The sequence below is a fragment of the Aspergillus thermomutatus genome (assembly GCF_002237265.1).
Source record: "Aspergillus thermomutatus strain HMR AF 39 chromosome Unknown NODE_73, whole genome shotgun sequence".
NCBI lineage: Eukaryota > Fungi > Ascomycota > Eurotiomycetes > Eurotiales > Aspergillaceae > Aspergillus > Aspergillus thermomutatus.
In genome coordinates this window covers 12,385-28,395 of record NW_020798122.1, presented here as the reverse complement: position 1 = coordinate 28,395, position 16,011 = coordinate 12,385, and the positions used below count along the sequence as shown (strand labels likewise).

The 16,011-nt window shown below is 49.4% G+C and overlaps 6 protein-coding genes across 6 annotated transcripts; 2 read left to right on the top strand and 4 right to left on the bottom strand.

Annotated features, from left to right (window-relative positions):
- Window positions 1-4,600: 4,600 nt before the first annotated feature.
- pex13 (peroxin PEX13) lies at window positions 4,601-6,083 on the bottom strand (the record flags this gene model as incomplete). The annotated part of the gene is made up of 3 exons (XM_026756898.1): window positions 4,601-5,364; window positions 5,424-5,939; window positions 6,029-6,083. The coding sequence occupies 3 exons, from the start codon at window positions 6,081-6,083 to the stop codon at window positions 4,601-4,603; spliced, it is 1,335 nt and encodes a 444-aa protein (XP_026615168.1).
- Window positions 6,084-6,783: 700 nt separating this feature from the next.
- On the bottom strand, window positions 6,784-8,708 carry CDV56_102977 (ER oxidoreductin; the record flags this gene model as incomplete). Its single annotated transcript, XM_026756596.1, has 3 exons — window positions 6,784-6,910; window positions 6,972-8,539; window positions 8,601-8,708. The coding sequence occupies 3 exons, from the start codon at window positions 8,706-8,708 to the stop codon at window positions 6,784-6,786; spliced, it is 1,803 nt and encodes a 600-aa protein (XP_026615167.1).
- Window positions 8,709-9,370: 662 nt separating this feature from the next.
- On the bottom strand, window positions 9,371-10,309 carry CDV56_102781 (uncharacterized protein; the record flags this gene model as incomplete). Its single annotated transcript, XM_026756400.1, has 2 exons — window positions 9,371-9,978; window positions 10,072-10,309. The coding sequence occupies 2 exons, from the start codon at window positions 10,307-10,309 to the stop codon at window positions 9,371-9,373; spliced, it is 846 nt and encodes a 281-aa protein (XP_026615166.1).
- A 1,089-nt stretch (window positions 10,310-11,398) lies between these two features.
- On the bottom strand, window positions 11,399-12,264 carry CDV56_102537 (uncharacterized protein; the record flags this gene model as incomplete). Its single annotated transcript, XM_026756156.1, has 2 exons — window positions 11,399-11,524; window positions 11,584-12,264. The coding sequence occupies 2 exons, from the start codon at window positions 12,262-12,264 to the stop codon at window positions 11,399-11,401; spliced, it is 807 nt and encodes a 268-aa protein (XP_026615165.1).
- A 1,731-nt stretch (window positions 12,265-13,995) lies between these two features.
- On the top strand, window positions 13,996-14,998 carry CDV56_102176 (HVSL domain-containing protein; the record flags this gene model as incomplete). Its single annotated transcript, XM_026755795.1, has 3 exons — window positions 13,996-14,260; window positions 14,307-14,532; window positions 14,587-14,998. The coding sequence occupies 3 exons, from the start codon at window positions 13,996-13,998 to the stop codon at window positions 14,996-14,998; spliced, it is 903 nt and encodes a 300-aa protein (XP_026615164.1).
- A 392-nt stretch (window positions 14,999-15,390) lies between these two features.
- CDV56_102027 (DUF3807 domain-containing protein) lies at window positions 15,391-16,011 on the top strand (the record flags this gene model as incomplete). The annotated part of the gene is made up of 2 exons (XM_026755646.1): window positions 15,391-15,426; window positions 15,487-16,011. The coding sequence occupies 2 exons, from the start codon at window positions 15,391-15,393 to the stop codon at window positions 16,009-16,011; spliced, it is 561 nt and encodes a 186-aa protein (XP_026615163.1).

Sequence of the window (16,011 nt, the reverse complement as noted above, 5' to 3'; positions counted from 1 at the left end):
TATGCTATTATTATTTTTGTCATCCAGGATAGTCAATTCTTCGAATTTTATAGAAGGATTTGCTGGCAGCTTTCTGTTGGAAGAAAAGCAGGAACAACAATGGCCTATAAAAAAGCTGCTCGAAAATTCATTTTTTTTTATCATTATTAGATACCAGCTAGGCTGCTAGTTATCTACCACGTACTTACAGACAGACACAGACACACATGCTTTACTTGCCTCTTACATTGACTGCTAGATATTCTTTCTCTCACAGCCAGACGGACGACCTGAGGCAATTGACTGCCTACTACCTCCCCTCTACCCGACGCACTTACAGACTGGCCTCTCATTACTGCGATTGGTATTACTGTCTGAGTAATAGAGCGTGTGTCACTACAATACCTACCTATCTACTGACGCTTCTTTTGCTACTTCCACCAATCTACTCCTCCTACTACTGACTCCTGCATCTGAACCGGATTCAACTGACAACTACCTACAACTCCATACGACTGTCTGGAATCAACCACACTGCTGCTTGTGCTGCAACAGACAACCGACAAACTGATGATACTGTCGACCTGCAAGCTACACTCCTCTACTACATAAGTCTTTTTCTGTTTCCATTGTGCTTCATTGCCCTTCTCTTCTCCATTTAGTCCGCTATTTCCCCACGTTCCTCCTCCTTCCACCTTCCACAACTCATCGCCGTCTACATCGATCACCATTCCCAGCTGTCTCGCCCTCGTGTGAGCTCTAGAGTATGACTACCGGAGAAGTTCCGGTGATTCGTTTATGATGGATGGTTCCATCGCCCCGTCGTCCAACTTCTCTGCTTCTTCGTCGTCATCCTCCTCAGCAATCTTTCGCCCCCGCAGATCTGACGACTGGAATGAGTACCGTTCGGTCATTGAGCGTCTCTATCGCGACAATCAGCTGAAACTAAGAGATGTGAAACGAATCATGGAGCATGAATATAACTTCGTTGCATCGTACTGTCTTCCTTTTCCTCGTACTCTTTTCGTTCTTCCTTTTATTCCCTTGGTGTCCATTTCTGGTCGACGGTTCAACATCACACGAACATCTCATTTGAGTTGATCATGCCTGTTTTATCCTCAAGATGAAAGGCTTTGTCTGGATCCCGTCAACGGAGCAGGAACAGGCAATCATTTTTCTTCTCCTCTTGCATTGCCTTGCTTTTATTTCTGTTTCTGGGTCGCTTGTGGTGAACTGCATCAAATGTTTCGAACCTCTTCCCTAACTTGGACTTCCCAGAGAAAAGCAATACAAGGACCGTCTGGCAGCATGGCATGTCCGAAAGAACATCAAGGCCAAAGAAGTCCATGTGATGATCCGAAAGCAGCAAAAGCGAGCTGCTCGAGGCAAGCAAACCGCGTTTCGAGTGGGTGGTCAGGAAGTCGACTCCAAGCGCATCGCACGCTTTGTCCGTAGGTACGGTGCTTCCTGGGACAACTCTCGCAACGACTCCCATCAGACAAGCCCTGAACCAGGTACATCCCCTTACGAGGACTTTGACGGACTCCAAGTTGCTAATAGAGCTACTAGACACCCCATCCGACATGAGTTGTTACACTCCCGAACCGGACGATCGATCTGCGGCCTTGTCCCCTCTACCGGAAACTCACTCAATGCACCGTGAGCAGCCCCTCTTCTCCTTATTCGATCTATCATCTGCCAACTCCGATTTCTCCTTGGAATCGATACGATACAAAACTTATGATATAGCACCTGCTACCGTTTTGAAACCAAGTTGACAAGAACAAGCAGATGAAAACAAGTTTGACCCTCTTCAAAGCCCCGAGCTAGATGACAACCAATCATTGTCGGCGGCCACTCTCAGTCCTACCTCGACGCACCCTACACCAAGACCGATGGAGGACCTATCGAATGAAGATCCTTGGCAGGCTTTGGATTCATTTCAGGATCGTCTTATAGCCCTCGACAAGCACCTCGAGGCAACCATGTCGAATTTCATTACACCCGGAGAAGAATGTTGAAAAACAGCCGCTGCCAGTCGTCTCGAACTCGAAATCTCGCCAGGGCTTGATGGTCTGGTCTAGAACAGCATGGTCTCACAGGAAGTCCGCGGAGTTTGACACAAAAGTGATCATGGCGATCACCTTTCTTTGACTATTAACCACCATATAGCATGTTACCCATCATTGCGTTTGCCCTTCCGTGTAACATTCAATCTGTCTCGTTCATCGTCATTTCATGCAGTATCATTTTCATAGACAACTATGGTTTGACTTCAGTGGAAGATGGTGCAGAGTAGGGTCAGGTATCTTGTCTTCATGCTGTGCATCATCACCTACGGGGTCTGTACAGCGGAGAAGTGAACCATTAGAGCTAGCGGCAACATGGAAGCGGCTGGCTAGCTCGGCAACAATTTGTCTGCTGTCTTGCTTCATGGACACATCCAGTTCGCAAACTATTCTACATAATCCATCCCTTACAGAGCGCTCTGAATCCCGTCGAAACCCATGCTGCATTTATCGCCCACATCCTGCCTGACGTTTCGCTTCCACGGATATTTTCAAATCCTGGTCATTCCTGGCCTGGCACATCAACGGGATCGTTCTCATTGCAGCCACTGGACGTCTGGGGATGTGAGGCCCGGGATGAAAAGCGGGCCTGCGTGCACCGAAGGTTTGGAAGGTAGTCCGTGGTCACTGAAGATGACTGGGTTGGTGATCACGGTGCAGCTGGCCAGAAAGTATTCTGCTTGGGGTCAAAAGAATGAGATGCAGGAACCCATGATGCTGGCGCTCCGCACAAAACAGGCATTACAGAGATACATGGCAGCCGCGTGCATCCGGATGACAAGTCTGACGTGTGTCAGAGGCGGACCATCCAACATTGAGACTGCTTCTGAGAATTCATGTGCACCGTTCTTCTCAGGGCCGTCTGTAGAGTCCTTGGGGACCAATCATCTCCAATCGAGATACTTGTTCTGCCCTCAGTCAGAATATAATCTGTAGACAAGTACTCCTCCCAATCACACAATACAGAGGTAGAAGTACGTACTCTCCAACAAATGTACCTGCATTTCATCATCCATCACGGCGACCAAACCCGCAGAATCCAACGCACAAAAAGGAAACAAGTCTTCCAAACTCACCCGGCAGTAACACTACACCGTACACCGTACCACTAACCCCCAGCGCAGCACATAACAGACCAAGACCAGAGCAAGGGATCCCAACCACCAAAAGAACCCACGGAAAAAATCTCCGCCTCCAATCCGCCCTAGCCACAGACAAGGCACTGCATAGCGCACTGCATACAAGAACAGAAGACACACACACACACACTCGAGAGTCCCTGGCTAGACTACCTAGTTACAACTTACCAGGATGGGCGATGGGCGACGACGCCGCCAAGACAATAGGGCCGAAACAGGGATTCGTCTTCGGTTTCGGCTTTCACTATCTATCTAATTCTACGGAGTAGATAGTACTACTCCTTGAGGTATCCATCACCAGACCTTACCTACTCTTGTGAGCTAAAGCGTAAGATCCAATGTACGCTACTCTTCAGGCCATCGAGTACGGGCCCAGTAGTACAGTGCACGTAAGCGTTAGCGTTAGAAACAGGCGATGCGATGCGATGCGCTCTCGGCCTTCGAAGATGCACGGGCGATCCTTTACTATTACTTACTGAGGTACCGGTACCTACTCCGTGTATTCAAGCTGTCGAGTCCAGCGGAGTGAGAGTGAGACAGGCTGATTCAGGCGCCGGGGATCTTGCCGGATGGGTCCTATCCCGAGTGCGCAGTGTGTAGTGTGTACTACGATTCCCGTTGTTGTCTTGTCGTGCCATAGACATGGCCACACGGACACTTGATATGATAGGAGAACGAGGGATGCGCTGTTCAGGATAAGTGGTTTTCTCGACGATAGTTTTTGTTCCGGTCTGGTTGCGATAGGTCTACTGTTAACGAGGAGAGGGGCCAAGGATGTTCTGTCTCCCCGGGGTAGGCCAAAAACTAATTAAAGCTATTAGCGGTGTGCTAGTTAAGATCCGTTAGACTGTTACTCGTAGCTATACGATGCGGCGATGCCCAAATGCTTCGGTGTCCCCGGTTTCAAATTGGTGTCGGTTTCATCATTCGACCAGGCGCTCCAGACGCAAGAGGAGGGATGGATTGTAAGGGAGACCTTTAATTGAGCAAAAGTACCCCTTTGATGAAGTGGACAAGGGCTTCATGGTAGTACTTTTGCAACAGCCTACTGTGTGATGAAACAGTCGAATGCACGTCTGTGTATCCAGCCAAGTTGTCATTGAGTAAAGTATACACGGCATAAAAAAGTAGATGATATAGATAGGAACCCCTCGCTCAAACGTAAGAAGAACAAATAAGAGACAGAAAAGAAACATCCATGTCCCAATGTACCCAAAAGCAATAGTATCCTGGCGTCGTCGTTCAATTCTCCCAGGAGCTCATGATCCGTCACAAACCCCAGATGCATCGACAAGGATTGGGGGGAAGAGTGTGATAAAGTCGGGCCAGAACAAGATATGCCCGCCATATCTTTTGTTCATGGTCTAGAGTGATAAAAATAAAAGGTGATGACGAAAATGTCAATGGCCCATCTTATGAGTAGAATGCACTCTTCTGAAAGCTCTCCGGCGAAATGTCGCCCATTTTCCCCTTCAGGACTGGCTTCTTCTCATCGCCGGCATGAGCCTTTTCAATGGCGGATGTCATGGTATTGCTACGGCTGCCCGCTTCGCTGCTGGAGGTGATGGCCTGCTGCGCAGGTCTTCGTTGAATGGTTTCGAGGTAGGGCCCTGGGAGGTAGCCAACACGGCCGTCCCGAGCACGGCAGCGCCACCACTCGGATGCGTTGCCCATGGGGTCTGTTTTGCTGAGAACAGCGACAATATCACCCTTCTTAACGGCCAGATCGATACCGGCGCTTTCCTGGGACTCCGGAGTGTAGTCATACAAAAGCCGGCAGAAGTCAAGCTTCGATGGATCCAATGGCGCTTGCATGGGTTCCCCATTTGGTCCCAGCATCATCTGCTTACGCTGCTCTTCCTGCGAGCGCGCGAGGGCCTTGATGAGCTTGCCCATCAAGTAGGGAAGACCGAAGACGGCGATCAGGAACATGAAAAACGGCTTCTTCGACGGCTTGGGCGGAGCAGGAGAGCCGTCTGGGAGCGTGGCAGGGGCCGAGCGCCCGTGCATAAAGGCCGCAAAGGCAGAGGGTGTGAGGGAGGCAGCATCAGCCGGCGGGGGTCGCCCCGTAATCTTCGCAATCAACGTCCTGAACCATCTGATTATTGTAAAAATTCCCAAGGCGGAGCCAAGAGTATTTCGCAGATTCCCAAACTGCTCTGCAACAGAGACCATGGCTTCGAAGCAGTTAATTTCCATGTCCAAAAAAAACAGCCACTAACGACAGGGAACATACCGAAAAAGGAGCTATGAGTCGCCATATATGTACTCTCCAGCATCTGAGCAAACCCACCAAATGCACCCACAATACTCTCAATCATCTGAAAGGTAGCCTGCGTGCTCTGGCTGAACGAATTCGTCAAGCTGTTGGGATCATTGGGGTCGCCCGGCATGCCGGCACCGTACATGCCTCCCATACCACCGTACATACCCCCGTAGCCACCATAGCCTCCATACATGGAGCCCATCGTGCCGAAGCGCGAGTACGGCGATGAGTATGCGCCATACCCGCCATACCCGGTTCCATACGGAGTGGTACCAAACCGCGATGTGCCATAGGGCGAGTAGTTCGACGCTGTCCGGTTTACAACGGAGTTCAATGTGTCAGGGCGAGAGGGTAAGGAGGGAGCACTAGAGGATGATGTTGTTGAGGCGGTTATGGGTGAGGAGGTTGTAGCGGTCGGCGCTGTCGCAGCGCCAGCTGTTTGAGTCATGGTCGAATTACCGGCGGGTGACGCTGATAGCGCAGTCCCTGGTGAAGCGGAGCAACAACATCAGCGACCAAAATCTCGATAATAGAGACAGCACATGATAAGTGTTCAAAAGTAGCGAGTCACCTACCGCTAGCAGCACCGCCTGCTCTCTCCCACGGTTTAGGTGGCGAAACCGACGCCATGGAGTTCCGGAGAGGGGAAATTCTCACCAGCCTCGCATTTGACCCCAACCGAAAATTAGGTAACGAGATAGAAACTAGATGGCAAGTTGCTAGATTGATGTGAGGATGATGGGATTGATGCGAAGAAGAGAGGGGAACCACGAGACGGTCGAGCGAAGATGGGGAAGACCTGGAGTTCGGCGGTGGAGCCCTTTGGCTTTGACGGGGGGCAACCGACAGTCGGACAGAGGACAAAAATTACACGGTGCATGTGGCCGCAGATGCCGAGGCTGTCTGCTTTTGCCGACAGAAACTCAGTCTGAGCCGGAGAACGCCGTGGTGATCCTCATCATCATGAGGTTGATTATTGATCTTCTGAAGCAATTTGTATGTATCAGTTGCACAGTGACTATTGCTGTGCTTCATCATGGTCTTTCAGAGAATTGACTCTGATATATGACGATGTTCATGTGCCTCTCAGCTGTTCTCGATACGCTCCTACATTATCAACACCAAACCACAGCTGAGTGTTTCAATTCAATTAAGAAACTTTCTAATCCATTTGACTCAATATACCCATATGATACAGGCGCTCCAGAACTCCCAAGATGCAACGCCAACTATACTAGACGCCGCGAAACAAGATCAAACCTCCCGATATCTATGCAGTTCGGCAGCCGCCGATGGCTGCGAAATAAGTGGTCTAGTACTCTGGAATCGACTATAACTCGTCACGACTGCGCATCTCGGGTCGTTGAGGAAGCTGGATTCTCCACGACCGTGGGGGCACAGGGAGACCCAGCCAGTAACTCCAGGCCCGGTTGGCTTCCAGAACGAAGATTTCCCATCTGCAACACAGAAACAGCGGTCAGTCACCGTCCAGATGGACAGGGATTAGAAGAAGCTTACAAAGTTTTCGGCATATTCCACCAGCTCTTCAGGACGTAGACGTATGTGTTCCAAACCACCTCGAATTCGGCCTTAGCATCGTCCCACAAAGTATCCGATTCCTTATGGGGCCTTCTCTCCCATGGTAATCTCTCCGTTGCGTACTTGAAGTCGTCTTCGTCGTCTTCGTAATAGAAAGTTGATCCTCCATCCTTGTAAAGGACCCTCGATCTCTGACCGCCAGGGTGCTCTTTCAACAAGGGCGTTCCCGCGTTGATAGCGAAAGTCTGGCCCTGTCCAAGATCCATGGCACGATGAAAGCTTCGTACAGCAGCCAAACTATGGGAAATGCGGCCCAGAGTGTTGATCAACGCCACTAGCTCAGTTCGCCGTAGTGGTGGATTTTCGCCATTCTTGGTCTCGTCGTAGTCGAACAGCACCTTCAGGGCCGTTCCATATCCATTTACCTGGAGCTTGCCCCACAGTCGGCATTTATCGCAGCCAACACAATCCATCAATCTGCTCACGTTTCTGAAGCGGTTGCGGAACTCTTCCTTCAAGCCGGGTGCGCTTGGATCCTGGAACATGATATTCTCATCAAAGATCTGCGGCCGATCAGCGAGGGTCGCAGTCAGCTGAGACACCTTCTTCTTGGTTTCGGTGTCCTGAAGCGGATCGCTTGTGCAGAAGGTGTAATTCTGAAGGTGCTTCCGCAGCTTCGCCACGGCCCGCGAGACGAGCGCATAGTTGAAGTACAGGTTAGAAATGCGCTCTGGGTGATCGTGCAGACGCTCTTTGAAGCATTGCAGGTTGGGGTGCCACTGTCCGGTCGTCTTGTTGAGATAATCCCAGCAGAGATGGGTCGAGATGGACGCATGCATGCCGCTGATGAGGCGATGAAAGACCCGCTTCTCAAGGCACTCATTGTCAAACGGCAATCCCTCGGACCTTTTCATCTCCATTTGCATCACGTTTCGGAAGTCGTTGACGGCCTGCAAGCCTCCTAGAGGTGGATGCGGAGACAGCTCCGTCTCCGGAAGCGACTTCAGGAAACAGTTCTCCCGGTAGATGGCGTCCCAGACCTGGTGGGCTCCCGGTCCTGCATAGCCCGTAAATCGTTCCGGATTGTCTACTAAACTGACGTAGTCCCCTTTACCACTGGCCCCTTCGTCTTCCGGTACACAGTAATCGCGCTCATCGCACTCGTCGTCGTATTCGACCACACAGCTTTCCCCGACATTTGCGCCGAGTTCGCCTTGAAGCGGTTTGTCACTGGGTCGTTCCTTTTGAAGCTTGCGGCCTGGATGGCCTGCTTTGGGACCTTCCAATTTGCTGAGCTCCTCCGCGCGCCACGTCAACGGGATATCCTCTTCCGATTCTATTGTGTTGACGGAACATGCGATATTGCCGCACATGCTGTGGGCATCGTCCCAAAACGGGCATTGCTTGTTGAATAAGTTTAAGCGGTAGTATGAAAAGAAATCCGTCTCTTGCGTGATCGATTGGAGCAGGCTGTAGACCTGATCGTTGAGGGAATCAATGGTGACGTAAGAAACACAGGCGTCGGAAACGGTGGCCGAGGGATCAATCTTGAAAATGACATGGTCAGAAACAGTCATAGAAGCATTCTCGGTAGTAAAAGCCGCTTACTGCGCAGACAGAGTGGTCATATCGCTGTTGATCTTGATCCTCATGGGCATCGGTAAGCCTCAAAAAGGCGAACACTGCCAGGTAAAAGACCCTGGCTGCTGAGCGCATTTTGCTGCCACGATTTCAGGAATGCATGTACTAGTATGGTGTTTATAAGATCGAAAGGAGTGATGAAAATGATGATCAGTTGCTTTGTGGCCCTCTACATGAAAACAGTCAAGTGGGCCTCTTCAAGGATTATCAATCAAGATAAAGACAAAAGCCAAAGAGACTCGAAAACTGGGAGGCAATGATGAAGGCACAAGAAATCCAGTGCTATGCAATGAGTATGGAAGAAGAGTAAAAGAGAAATATGAATCTATACTGTGAGATTGAAAGAAAGATAGCCACTATTTACAGCGTGGTATGTTCGAGTCCTCAATAACGATTATTGAGAAGTGGACAAGCTGGCCCTTCCTTTGCGCGTGGTTCCGCCACCGCAATAATCGGATGATCACTATCGACGGCATGGAATGTCCCACGCCACGCAGTCCGAAGTAATGTCTATCTACTTTGTGTCTAGTTCATTTTATGAGCTTTTATTTGACACTACGGATATTTCCATTGGTTTAAGTCAATTCTTATAACTGACCTGGTAGAGGCTCGCTCCAACGGGTCAAGATCAGGCCATTCTAAAACCTCGCTATTCATCAAACACCAACAAAGAACAATACCTACATACATGCATGCACTCAGGAAGGGGGAAATGATCAAGCATCTCTTCCTTACCACTAGTAATCCAACCTCTCGCCGCCCTCAAGATCATGCCCTTCATGCATCTCTCTGACCCTCTCATCCCGACTCTCAACCAGATCCTCTCCAGCCTGATCCAACGTGGGCTGATTCAACAGCTTCTCAAATCCCAGCGTTTTAGCAGCAAATTCAAAGATCATCCTTTCCACTTCAGACGCATGGTGCGTGAGTCCATGGTCATCCCCGGGGAGCAGCTTCAACTCCCTGGGCCCCTTATTCCCATACTCCTTGTACAGAGTCTCCGAGCATGCCGCCGAAAGCACCATATCATCGGTCCCGTGCAGCAAGAGCACCGGTCGCGGACTCAGTTTTCTGATCCCGGATGTCTGCGCCGTCTGCGACGCAACGGTAGCCACGCCGCGGACACGCTCGGGCTCCTGAGCCGCAACGGTGAAGCAGGGACTCCCGCCGAAGGACCAGCCGACGAGGACGAAGCTCGATGAATTGAAGTGCTCCCGCAGGTAGGTGAACGAGGCGACGATGTCGGCGGCGCAGTACTCCGTCCTCGCTGGATGGCGGTAGTCGAGTCGGATGCAGGGGATGCCAAGTAGTAGGGCGAGTTTATCCGCCAGAGAAGGATAGATACCTACACAGTACAGCGCAGTTAATTGCCGATCTTCCGTAGAACAAAGTACTACGTATCAAACATCGTGGCAATGGGTTCCTAGAGATAAGATACCGGCGGGCCCACTGACTCCTCCACCCGCACCGCTGACCAATACGACTGCCGACCCCTTGGACTCGACGACGCTGTAGCTGCGAGGTTCGTGTAGAATGGCCGGTGCGTCATGATCGAGCGGATCGTTGACGTGAATGTTGACATGTCTCGCGATCGAGGGTTTGATAGCCCTCTTCTCGACTTTGGGTGGGTGAACCGGTCCCAGGCTATGCAGAGTATGGGGCTGAACTGCAGTCATGGTTGTTTGAGAAACTCCTATGTATCGCCGCAGATTTGGTAGTGAAGAATGCAAGTGATATTGAAGAGAGAACCTCATGCAGTAAGGCATACTTTTATTCGTCTAAAGGCATTTCAAGGCCATGCCATTTATGTATGAGTAGCTCTCCTGCTAGTATTGGGGCGGTTTGATATCAGACTGACGGACATGACGCAAGAACTAAACAAGCTGCTTTAGCAGAGAGGCAACAGACACCGATCAGGATGTGGCAAGTCATAGCACGACTTGACAGTCGCCTTACCAGGGTTTGGTTAAAGTACCGGTGTTCGACCAAATCTACATGTTTGGGGCTAAGCCTATGGCTGTCTATTGAATTCTAGGAGCTACCAGGAAGAGTGGGAAGAAGAGTTGGCTTTGAACCATTTGTTTGATTTGGTAGAAGCACGAAACTTGAGCCTGTGCCTTTCATTGCAGCAGTACATGAGTAACCCATTGCCCGAAAACTATTGAATCCCAAAGAACCTTAACCCCAGGATTAACCGACCCCAAAAAGCCCATCAGATATAGCAAGCCATACATGAAGGAAGAAGGGGGAAAAGCTCATGCGGCATAAAAAAACCCTTGTTACATGATCCCAAATTGCGCCCAAAACTCCGGGTATCTCTTCCCAACCCCGAAATTGCATTTACCGCTCAATGAAAAGCCCTCAACTCGCGATTTTCTCCGTTTGCTGAAACTGTCGGACAGGTGAGACATCATTGAGGGGGGAAAGGCTCAAAGTAGGCATAGAAAAAACCCTCGTCTCGTAAAATTGCACCTATCTACCGGGTATATATTCGTAATGGCGTAGGTTTCGCGTCGTATATTCCGAGTCATGAAATCATACATTAGGTCGAGTAACGATGGATTGTCGATTGTTGTCGCTAACCATATAAACCTGCCTTTGCAATGGTGAAGACTGACAATGTTGGGGGATGATAATAGCACTCCGCTGGCAGGTTGTTGATCGTTTCGCTTTTTGACTGTTCTTCTGCAATTATGACAGCGAAGAAGCGGTGCATTCAATAATAGTGGCAGTGCCCTGCAGGCAGGCTGTTGATTGCTCGACACTCAGGCGGTTTTACTGCGCTTCCAACTGCGACAATGACGGCTGAATGCTTTGCGGATAATTTCGAACGGCTTTGGAAGCGGGCCGTTGTAGAATGGATCCTTTCTGAAGTCTTCTTCGGTAAATTTCTAACAGATCAATCAGTACTTTTAAAGTTTGATTACGAATAAGCATCGAGGCGACTTACCAGGCCTGGGAAGCGAACGAAATTGCCATAGTCGTTCATCATGTTGGTGCCCTCCTCGTACTCGTAGGTTCGTCCTTCCTTGTCTGTAGTTCCAGGAGGATAGAATGCGACTCCATCCAAGGGGCGATGGCTGTTGAGACAATCGGCGATCTTGTCCTTTGGCGTCGCTTTGAGAGCCTCCTCGGTGGATTTTTCGAGAGCTGCAATCGGGCTGGTTTTGGCGTCGTGATTTCTTTCCGCGTAGACGGCGTCGTATGGGCTCTCATGGTGGTAATGGAAGACACCCGCAGTGTCCAGGCGATCAATGACATCTGGATTGACAAGAAGCGATCCGCGTGGGTAACTGGCGCGATTGCGGTTGCCTTGAGCGTACCTATGGTGATACGTTGGAAGGTTACGTCTTCTCCTTGGCTCTACTGGCTGGTGTTCGAGTTCACCAGACCAGTAGACCGAAGGCAGAGAAGACGAGCGTTGAGAACTGAGAGAGTTGAGAGTCGAAGTGGACGAAGAGGGAGAAGGAGTAGGAGAAGGAGTAGGAGAAGGAGAGATGTAGCGATGGTAGGGGTTGTTGCTACCCAAACCCCTGGCCATATCGACGTTCACGGGATAGTGATGAGGCTGATTCTGGGGTTGGTGAGGAGGATACGAAGCCATATACATGGTGTCGCCGGAAGACGCCATATTTGTTTGACTTTGAGGGAGACGATAGAGAAGTGCTCAGGAAAAGAAATCTTCTCTGGCTATTAATCTCTGGAATTTCCTGGCTTGGACAGAGACGCAGGTGTCTAATAGTACCTGTGCTCCTGTGCACTATTGAATGTAATCTTACCGATACTTTCTGTTGATGTGGGGCTGACGGTCCGATTGGGGTCTGAAAATGTGATCGAGCGAAATAGCGGTGTTTCGAAGCAAAGAGAAGATGATTATTGGCAATTGTTAGCTCAAAAGTTGAGGCACAAGAAGCACGTTCGAGGAAAGGATTAGAGACACAGAAAGAGTACGTAGAAGATGTAGAAAAGGGCGAAAAGACTTTCTACACTCTACGAAGTGTACGACCAAGAGTGACGTGACTGACTTGCGTACATGCCCAAGGGTCCTGGGGCTTATCGATAAGAGGCCCACCCCTCCCTCTTGGGCTTAGTGTTCAGGGATTATACCTTATTTAGTCTAGTGTATGGGTCTTGCCGAATGACTAGACCCATTCGGTTGCATCGGCCGCGGGACTCGATGATGAAACTGATGATCAACCACGAGAACCCGCGCAAAATTCGCCTCAAAAGGCCTTCCGACGCTCCCGTCGATCCATGGATTTCGATGAAATTACGTTCGAGTGCCTGAATATGACTCAATGATCTCCTGTCGAAGATCATGTTCTAGGTTGGCTGTCAGAATCTCATAGAACGAGTCCTATGACGTTGCGTGGTCGTATGAGAAATCTCACAGATGACAGGCACAGGCACAAGATTTTGTCTGTACCCTACAATCTGTTCTTCTCATTCGGCTTAAATAAGGCATTAAGCAGTCAATGAGGGAAATATGCATTGCTAATATTAATCTCAAGGACTTCATTTGTTAGATTTATTGCAAAGATTAAGCTTCTTGTTAGTCTGAACGTAGCGTCAGCGCTTAAGAGTGCACTACTAACTAGTAAGGCTTGTTGTATCTACGGAGTAGGCAAAGTGCAGATAGACTAAGTCGAAACGGAAAGCAGAGCGACTTGGACAGAGAGCACTCACCCATGAATCTTACGGTTACCTGGGTTCTAGATAAAGTTTATTATCAGGCCTATTTGAAAGATGTGGTCTAGCCTCCAGAGACTTGCGGCCAAAAGAGCGTCATGGATTGTGGAAAAATCTGCAACGTTTCGACTTCAATGCTACCCATTACCCCACACTTCTATGACAGGGGCTCACTCGTTCTAGAACAACATTCATCACAGGGCATCAGGTCACTTAAATATGAACACCCATCAAGCAGTATTACAACGCTTGCTCGCTGTATAATCTGTAGACAGGAAGTGCACGTCTAACTATAGTCTCAGAGCATGAATCCATGACCCTTCAATTATGTATTCTCCTACTCCAAATGCGAGGCTTTTTTTCCCTCTCTCTTTTTGTGTAATCGTGGACTCATTTGTGGTTTTTCCACACTTCGACTTGATACATCATACACCACCCTTGATAACAATCTACTTTGGCAAAATAAGCATAGAGACCATATTCAGAAACAATTGACAACATATGATGGGAGAATAAAACCGACTGTGTTGGAAGGAGAAGCTGACACCGCGGAAAAATCATGTTGACGAGAGCATTCTTACCGAGTGAGAAACAGTAATACCATTACAGTAATTTGAAACCTGCTCTTTCTTCAAACCGGTCTTCTTGGCCTCAACCCATACCCAGTGCCGCAATGGCTTTGGTGCAATACTCTGATACAGAGTCGGATACAGAAGAGAGTGAGGAGAAATTACCCAGACCAGCCAAGAAACCCCGTCGCAACAGTTCTATCGTCGATGATCGAGTGCCATCTCTACCCCCACTACCGCCTGCATTTCATGATCTGTATGCCTCGAGCACTCGCGTGAGTGTAAGAGACGACCCCAGTCTTCACGGAGGCCGTAAGCGTGTCATTCCCCATGTTGAAGGGAACTGGCCTACCCATATATACCTAGAGTGTGAGTTTCATGCCTAGAATCTACGGAAGGTGACTGAATTGGACAGGGTATCCGTCGAAAGGAGAACTCACTGTCTTAGATGGTATCTTATCACAAGCCGAAGTCAAGTTAGGAGGGCACGCAAGAGAAATTCATAGCTTATTAAGAAGTGATCTTGGTGTCCAGCTTCCGCTTCATATCAGTCTCTCCAGACCAGTGGTTCTTCGCACTGAACAGAGGCAGCCTTTCATGGATATGTTTCAAAGGGCTCTTCAAGATTCTATAGTCCCTGCGTGAGTATTTCATGCTTCTCTTATAGACGGTCAGGTTGTTAACAGACCACCCAGATTCTCTATCAACCCTTATAGCCTCGACTGGGTTTCCAACTACGAAAAGACGCGGTGGTTCCTCGTCCTACGGGTGACAAAGCCCGCTAATGATAACTTGAACCGTCTCCTCGCCTTGGCAAACCGCTCCTTAGCTCACTTTGACCAACCACCGCTGTATGCAGATAGGTCGACTGAGCCAATTCACATGCATGGACGACTTGAAAGCATCAAACCAGATACACAGCCCGAAGACCTTTCTCACTGTTTCCATGTCTCCCTCGCCTGGAGCTTGACAGAACCAACGCCGGAGCAGAAGAAGGAAATTGAGGCTATGGATCTTCGCGGCTTACGAAGTCTGATCATTCACTTTGACTGTGTAAAGGCCAAAATTGGGAACACTATCTCGAGCATACCACTTTCGAATGTGTGAACGATACGCTCGAAGCGTAAATTGGTGAGGATTGAATAATATATGCTTGGCCTGCCTTTTTAGAGAAAAAGTAATACCGTTCCTCAATTAGTAGTCCCTTGGTCTTCCATAACTGTTATACGATATCAACTTCAAAGCTTATAGCAAACAGCACCGAAAGAACCTACCTTACTACAGAGTACGCCTTGCGAGCCCTAAACTGTGTATGGCGGTCTAGATATGGGCAAGGTACCTGAGGCACCAGGCCCTGTACCGCGTAGTACGATACCGTAATTATACTAACCTAAGTCGCGTAACCATCTTCCACTGATGCTAACACGTCACCCCGCGCTTATCCTTCTTCCACACTCAACTCCTGAAAATCAAGAGGTCTGCATGTGCACACCTCCACCATGATGTCGAGTCTACAGATACCGTCCATCACAATAGTGAGTTCGCCCTAAGTTGATGATATCCATGCTAGAAACTAATGGTCTCCCTAATCCCAGGAAGATTTGCAGGCCTTCCAAGCGAAGCATTTCCCCAGTAGTCAACAAATCACATCGCTCGACTACACCTATAGCGAGACTGTAGATGAAGAGGTTGATTATGATGACGGTCTCGGCTACTACCCAGATGGCGTGAAGCGTACTCTCACGGACGAGCAGATCCGAATTTTCAGACACAGTGAAATCCACTCACTACTTCGCGAGAAGCAACTACGAGAGGAGGAGCTGGCTGAAGAGGCCCGTGAGTTAACGCCTGTGAGGCAGGTTTCTGGGGGTGTTGCTGCTGAAGGTCAAGAAGATACGCCCTCTGGCATTCCGGACGGTCAACAGGAGAAGATGCCTGAGGCGAAAGAGGGCACTGGCTTGGAGCCAAATGAGGCGCAGGATTCGTCGATAATGAAGCGGTCAGAAGAGGCAAGCTTACGAGGGGGACTTGATCACGATGGAGATACTACAGCACAGTGGGAAGCACATGCGCGTGGCTCGCACTTTGCTGGACGCAGAATCATATCCTACGATGATTGA